This window comes from Lathyrus oleraceus, chromosome 7 (assembly GCF_024323335.1).
Source record: "Lathyrus oleraceus cultivar Zhongwan6 chromosome 7, CAAS_Psat_ZW6_1.0, whole genome shotgun sequence".
NCBI lineage: Eukaryota > Viridiplantae > Streptophyta > Magnoliopsida > Fabales > Fabaceae > Lathyrus > Lathyrus oleraceus.
The window spans coordinates 531,283,858-531,290,879 of NC_066585.1; the positions used below are offsets into that span (position 1 = coordinate 531,283,858).

At 35.0% G+C, this 7,022-nt stretch overlaps 2 protein-coding genes across 2 annotated transcripts; both read right to left on the minus strand.

Moving 5' to 3' along the window:
* Nucleotides 1–2,761: 2,761 nt before the first annotated feature.
* Nucleotides 2,762–3,768, minus strand: LOC127106730 (uncharacterized). Its single transcript, XM_051044034.1, has 5 exons — nucleotides 3,602–3,768; nucleotides 3,403–3,513; nucleotides 3,247–3,328; nucleotides 3,062–3,157; nucleotides 2,762–2,961 (listed from the first exon to the last, which is right to left on the minus strand). Exons 1-5 carry the CDS (start codon nucleotides 3,763–3,765, stop codon nucleotides 2,857–2,859), a joined length of 558 nt encoding a protein of 185 aa, XP_050899991.1. The 5' UTR covers nucleotides 3,766–3,768; the 3' UTR covers nucleotides 2,762–2,856.
* Nucleotides 3,769–3,871: 103 nt separating this feature from the next.
* LOC127104805 (uncharacterized) lies at nucleotides 3,872–5,049 on the minus strand. The gene is made up of 5 exons (XM_051041959.1): nucleotides 5,030–5,049; nucleotides 4,415–4,616; nucleotides 4,251–4,322; nucleotides 4,099–4,170; nucleotides 3,872–4,054 (listed from the first exon to the last, which is right to left on the minus strand). Exons 1-5 carry the CDS (start codon nucleotides 5,047–5,049, stop codon nucleotides 3,872–3,874), a joined length of 549 nt encoding a protein of 182 aa, XP_050897916.1.
* Between the last annotated feature and the right edge of the window lie 1,973 nt (nucleotides 5,050–7,022).

A 7,022-nucleotide genomic window follows, 5' to 3' on the forward strand; every position in this document is an offset into this window, starting at 1 on the left:
CTGTCGAACCATGAAGTTAATCTTGTTGAGGCTAGAGTTTGATCCAAATACAACACTAAAATTATGGAACAAAAATACTCAAGGCCAATAACATTCCCTTCGGTGTCACAAGTTACACCACTCCAGTTGCAGCAAGCAATGCTTTGATTCCACAACTTCAGTTTGCTTGAACTTTCAAGCTTGAACATAAGACTGTTCTTTAACTGGAGTAACGATGATTGTTGATGCTCACGACATTTGGCAGAGATAAAAGTGATTTGGAAACTGATATATATGTAGTAGAAGCATAAAAGGAAGGAAAACAATGAATGTAATGTAATTTTCATTGTTATTTACTCTTTCTTAATGTCAATCAGTTGTTTTATAAAGTTACAGATATAGGCAATCAGCACTGTGTCTTCAAGTGTGGAACGGATCCACAGTTTTAAGGAAGTTTCGTTGAACTGTTTATGAAGTTGCTACATAATCAACGCAAAGCTGTTTGAAAAATAATTGAGTGGAAATGTTGTTGTGGGTTGCATTTTCAAGATGCATCCAAGTGAAAGTACTGCACATAAATTTGGGCACCAGTTTCCAATAAATTCCCATTTATTGCTTCCAAATCATGAGGACTTTTCCTATGAATTAGTTCCTTGTACTATTCCTACACTATTTTTCTAGTTTCTCTCGTTGGTTAAGAGTTGCATGAAAGTACTTATGTGAGATATGTTAGAATAGAAACGTAAATACATATCAAAGTTAGGAGGCGATCCACTATCATTACTCATGAGTAGATTCTGATAAAGAATCTGTGTTATTGATGACTTCTGAATCTGATGATGCGTATGTGGCAGACTGATGGTATATGGACACTGGTTCCTCAAATCATCTTACTGGAAATAAGAAACGGCTGATTGACTTTGACTCTTGTAAGAGGATAAAGATCAGATGTGCGGATGATAAATACATTTATGCTGAAGGTATGGAAAATGCCAGAGTAGTTCTAAATAATGGTAAATCAACATTAATTCAGAACGGGTATGTTCCTGGCATGAAAATCAATATGATGAGTGTAGGTCAATTAATTGAGAAAGGATTCTCAGTTACCATGAAGGACAATGTTTTGAAGTTGTATAACTGTAATCAAAAGCTGATTATGAAGTCAGAACAGGGAAAGAATAGAACATTCAAAGCGAATGTTAAAACTGCAAACTATGAATGCCTTAGTGCAACAAGTGTTGTGAAGGAAAATGAGATGTGGCACAAAAAATTTGGTCATTTGAACTTCAAGAGCTTAGGGCATCTGAATTCAAAGAAGTTGGTACATGGAATTCCTACAATTGAAAAATCAGAGAAGTCATGCAATGTGTGCGTAAGAGGAAAGCAACCAAGACTATTATTTGCATCTGAAATGCCTCCAAGAGCAAAGCATGTTCTGCGTGTGGTGCATTCTGATGTGGTGAACCATTTCCAGTACCTTCACTTGGAGAGAATAAATACTTTGTGTCATTTTTTGATAAGTTCACAAGGATGACATGGGTATCCCTCATAAATTTCAAACATGGGGTATTTCCTGAATTTAAAAAATTCAGAATCAAGGCTGAGAATAAGAATGGTCCGAAGTTGAAAATTCTCAGAACTGGTGGTGAATGCGAGTATAACTCTACAAAGTTCAGAAAGTTTTGTGAAGAGAATGAAATTGAGAATGAGATGACTGCTCCATACACTCTTCAACATAATGGTCTTGTTGAAAGAAGAAATTGAACTTTGCTTAATATGACAAGGATTATGCTGAAGGAGAAGAAGCTACCTCACACCTTTTGCAGCATATGTGCTCAACAGGTGTCCAACCAAAAAGCTTAAGGGAATTGTTCTTTTAGAGAAGTGGACTGGAGATAAGCAAAGTGTGAGTCATCTGAACGTGTTTGGTTATGTTTGTTACAAACACGTTTCAGATGCTAAGTGAAGGAAGCACTACGCCAAAAAAGACCTATGAGAGCGCTTTTTTTGGCCTTTAAAAGCGCTTAAAAGCGCTGCCGTAGGTGGCGCTGCTATAGGTTTTAGCAGCGCTTTTTGTTTACTAAAAAGCGCTGCTAAAGGTTGTCAATAGAGAGCGCTTTTTAGTAAAAAGCGCTGCTAAAGGTGGTATATAGACAACCTTTAAGAGCGCTTTTTACTAAAAAGCGCTCTCTATTGACAACCTTTAGCAGCGCTTTTGAGTAAAAAGCGCTCTTAAAGGTTGTCTATATACCACCTATAGCAGCGCTTTTTACTAAAAAGCGCTCTCTATTGACAACCTATAGCAGCGCTTTTTAGTAAAAAGCGCTCTCTATTGACAACCTATAGCAGCGCTTTTTACTAAAAAGCGCTCTCTATTGACAACCTTTAGCAGCGCTTTTTAGTAAAAAGCGCTCTCTATTGACAACCTTTAGCAGCGCTTTTTACTAAAAAGCGCTGTCTTTTCCTCTAGTAAAATAACAAAACGCTGCCTTCAGTTTAAGCCTACCATTTCAACCTGTAATATTTTTGGGAATAATCCCATAAACCTGTAAATCAAGCCTCTCTAATTCAAGCATTTGGAGTCATAATCTATCCATGAAAGCAAACCAACACAAGGATAGATAGGCACTGAACACATTTGGAGTCATAATTCAAGCATTTGTAATTTTTAAAGCAAACCAACACAAGAATGAACACATTAATCTATCCATGAAATTAAAGATATCACTAAAATTATAAAGAACTATACACAAGTCAAAACTAATATGTTATACGGCCTATTTGGAGTCATAACTAATCTGTTAAAAATATAAAGAACTATACACTTGCCAACCAGAAACCATTCTTCATCAAAGTATTCATGTTATTTTGAAACCATTATATACTAAGTAATCTTTTCTCAATAAAATATTGACACAATTCCTCCTTGATTTGTTCCAACTGCAGTCTCGTGTAATGAGCACACTTGTATTCATCAAAGTACTACATAACAAAACATAATATGCATGATTTAGTTAAAAGTAATAAATAATATGAAATATTCGATAAATATTAAAACAAATCCTAAGTTATAAATCCATACCGTGATTGGAATCTCTATTTGATTCATATTAATGATTTCCCTCATAAACCTCATTACAAAGTATCCGCAATCGATACCGTTGCGCTGTAGAGGACACTACATAGAAAAATAAATAAGAATGTATAGTTATCTTTTCTTATCAAGTAGCATCACTATTATAAGCAAAATTGTGAAAATTAAAGTACCTGCACTTTTATCCACGTAATGTTGCTGGATTTAGTACGTGGTACTCGAGCTTGTCTTTGAGATCGGAACACTTTTATTGATCTAACAAAATAAAAACATATATTTAGAACAATCTCACATAAATATACACGAATATTTAGAACAGTCTCACTTACGTATCAACTAATTGCTTCATATCCGGATAATTTGTCCATTCACCATCTATCGAATTCAGAAAATATACCACTTCTTTTAAAGGATCAATAGCAAGCAACAACCAGTGACACCTATAAATTAAAACAAAAGTTTATATGGAAATTTTTTACGTTAAAGAAACAATTAAAGATTAGAATAAACTTAGAATTAAAATCTAACCCTGAATTATACGGCCAAAGATACAAGTTGTTTGTACTGCTGGCCATGAATCTCTTGACTAAGTACTCTCTACATGAATCCGGTTCCCTACAAATTAATGCTTTGTTGACCAGGGAGGAAGACACGAAACGGAATCTGTTTGACAATTGATCATTCCCGCGCATGAAATTGTCATACAAGAACCTTCAATAAAAACATAATAAACATTAGACTATTTTATTGAAATGTGTAAATAAATTGTTCAAGTAATTAAATAATATATAGATCGGATTACCGGATGTATGTGTGTATAACACCGACGCCTAATTCTTGATGCCGAAAAATATGTTCCAGATCTTCTTTTCCGATTGTTTCAGTGCATGAATAACCAAAGATATCTTCCTCCATATCCAGTAAGCGAATAGCACCAGCTGTTGCCATATCTGATGAGTCAACAAGTGTTTCAAGAGATATCTGGTATCGAGGCACAAAAGCACGTTTTTTGGCAAAGAAGTCACTGGAAGATCCCTTTTGTTTTTCTGTCGACTACCAATTTTCTGGCTCAGTTGTTGTGACCCTTGAGCAAATACCTATAAATCATATAACATAGGTAAATTATAAAATCATGCATTTTTTGATTCGGATCATATAATTAACACTTTCAATATACCTCTTTTTGTGATGCAACAGACTCGTTGTGCCGCAAAATCCCTTGATCCTTAGATGCGGGTTTTGTAGGCGTCTAAAATTACCATGTAAAAAAAATTAACTTAACGGTTCAGAATTGACATTTGAATACTAAAAGATTCATAGTGGTTTTTGAATTCAACATACCTCATCATCAATGAAAATGAGATCCAAGGGCCATGCAACAAATGATCCTATTGCATCTCGCAGCAATGTTGTCTCTGAAACAATGTTAGGTATCGGTAGCAACGCTTCCTTATCTAATACAACATCAACCGATACTTTAAGGTGTCCATCCGGGAGTGGTCTATGGTGAAGTAAATCTCCCGAAGTGTTGTGCAACTTCTCACTTACATAACAACCACATCACAACAAATCAAGCAAAATAACATCATAACAGATACTAATTTCCTAACATAGCAACTAATTCAATTTCTAACAGTATAAAACCATGTAATTCCAATTCCAAAGAAATTTTCAAGAAATTACACTAATTATACTAATTATCACTAATTTTCAAGAAATTTCTAACAGTGTAAAACCATATAAGGATTTCGTCGAATTACACTAATTATCACCATCAAAAATTCAAGAAATTTTCTCATGAATTTCTTCAAATTGTCAGCACAACACTTGCTAACCTCATTCATTAATATTTACCTAATTATGCATACAAAGAACAACAACAACATTTAGTCAGAGGCAAATCCATAATTAATTCGAGACATAGGGTCAAGTTTTCATCAAAATAATGCAACTTACGATTTAGTTAGCTTACTCATTATCATTTATCTAGCTAACTTTCTTGTTTACCTAACATCAGCCTCATATAACTAATTTTCTAACAGCTCAAGTGTCGATCAAGACACTTCAACAAACCAACTCCAAACCTGACTGCACCAATTCAAATTCATTATAACTAATTAATTAACTCCAACAGGTCTAATATCCTAATTGTCACACTTTATAAATCCAACAGTTTCTAACATATAACTAACATCCAATTACACCAAGCTAGCAACCTAACAGTTTTCTCCTAACTGAAATCAACAAAGGAACATAACTGAATCTAACAGAACAATGTCTAACAAATTCATTTAACAGAGATTAACTGACCCATTCCCTAACTAACTTATATCATAGAGATTTAACAGAGTTATAATGTCTAACCATCTTATACATAGAAATTCAACAGAGTTTGTTAATTCAATAAACTTCAACTGAAATTTCTAACTCTATTAATTTTCGGTAAGTTACAGAATATTAAGCAAACATAGTCACAAACTCTAATAATCGATACTGACAAATAAATAACCCATAATGTAGCAATGCAAGTCCATTCAAACCAAAATCGACCACCTATTCTTTGACTTCTAGGGCAAAACAGAAAGACACGAAAACCTAACCTTAAAACGCAATGAGATTTCCAGGTATTGAATCCTTCTCTTTCGAATGCAGTCTCTTTCAAATTTGCAGTGTTTATCGTTGAGATTTCCAGGTACTCTGTGGAATTTTTTCCAGGGCAGCGAGAGCTTCGAACGAGAGAGAGTGAAAGAGGGATTTCTGAAAGTCAGGGATTTTGTAATATTAGATTTATTATAATTTTTATAAATGACCTATGAGAGCGCTTTTACCTCAAAAGCGCTTTCATAAGTGTGAAACCCATGAGACCTATAAGAGCGCTTTTACCTTAAAAGCGCTTTCATAAGTGTGTGAGACTGAGACCTATAAGAGCGCTTTTACCTTAAAAGCGCTTTCATAAGTGTGTGAGACTGAGACCTATAAGAGCGCTTTTACCTTAAAAGCGCTTTCATAAGTGTGAAACCCATGAGACCTATAAGAGCGCTTTTACCTTAAAAGCGCTTTCATAAGTGTGAAACTCATAGATGTGAGACTGAGACCTATAAGAGCGCTTTTACCTTAAAAGCGCTTTCATAAGTGGAGACCTATAAGAGCGCTTTTACCTTAAAAGCGCTTTCTTTACATAGGCGAATTTTTTTTCAAGCTATTACAGCGATTTTTTTAAAAAGCGCTTTCTTTTTGGTGCTGCCAAAAGCACTTTTTGGCGTAGTGAAGCCGGATGATAGAAGCAGAGTTATGTTGCTTGTAAGGTACCACGGTACATGTGCTTATAAGCTCTATTGTCCTGTCACTAACAATGTTGAATTCATAAGAGATGTTATTGTGAAGCAATCAGAAGCGTGGGATTGGAGTAAAATATCAATCCAACTCTGGTGTAGAGTTAACCTCTAGAGATACTTCAGAATCTAAAGGTTCTAAAGATGAGTCAGAATCAGAAGATGATTCTGAAGGTGACTCTAAAGGCGAGTTTGACTCTGAAGGTGAATATGATTATGATCCAGATTCTGATGGTTATTCAGACTCTGGTGGAGATCCAGACTCTGGGAATATTCCATACTCTGAAGGTGGTCATGCCTCTGAAGGTGGTACTTCTGGGATTCTAGCATCTAATATTGTTTCAGCATCCGTAGAGATTCTAAACAAGTTCATAGGCCATAAATAATCAGACAAATACCAAGAAGGCTTGCAGAGTTTGACATGCTGCAAGATACTAAAACAGACTCTGAAGGAGAATTCATTCAATGTTCCATGTTATTAGATTCTAAACTAGTGAGTACTGAAGAAGCTCTCAAAAAGAAAGCGTGGTTGAAGGCCATGAAAGAAGAACTTGAGGCTATATAAAGAAACAAGAATTGGAAGTTGACTGAGCTTCCAAATAACAAGAAAGCCATCA

Bases quoted from the DNA above. Each gene is read 5' to 3' on its own strand.
- LOC127106730 (XM_051044034.1), bottom strand. From the start codon at position 3,765: ATGCGCGGGAATGATCAATTGTCAAACAGATTCCGTTTCGTGTCTTCC. The intron at 3,514-3,601 runs GTTAGATTTTAA...TTTAATTTATAG, and splicing joins CTTTGGCCGTATAATTCAGG to GTGTCACTGGTTGTTGCTTG. The intron at 3,329-3,402 runs GTAAGTGAGACT...TTATTTTGTTAG, and splicing joins ATGAAGCAATTAGTTGATAC to ATCAATAAAAGTGTTCCGAT.
- LOC127104805 (XM_051041959.1), bottom strand. From the start codon at position 5,049: ATGAGTAAGCTAACTAAATC. The intron at 4,171-4,250 runs GTATATTGAAAG...TATGATTTATAG, and splicing joins CTGTTGCATCACAAAAAGAG to GTATTTGCTCAAGGGTCACA. The intron at 4,055-4,098 runs GTGACTTCTTTG...CCTCGATACCAG, and splicing joins AAAACAAAAGGGATCTTCCA to ATATCTCTTGAAACACTTGT.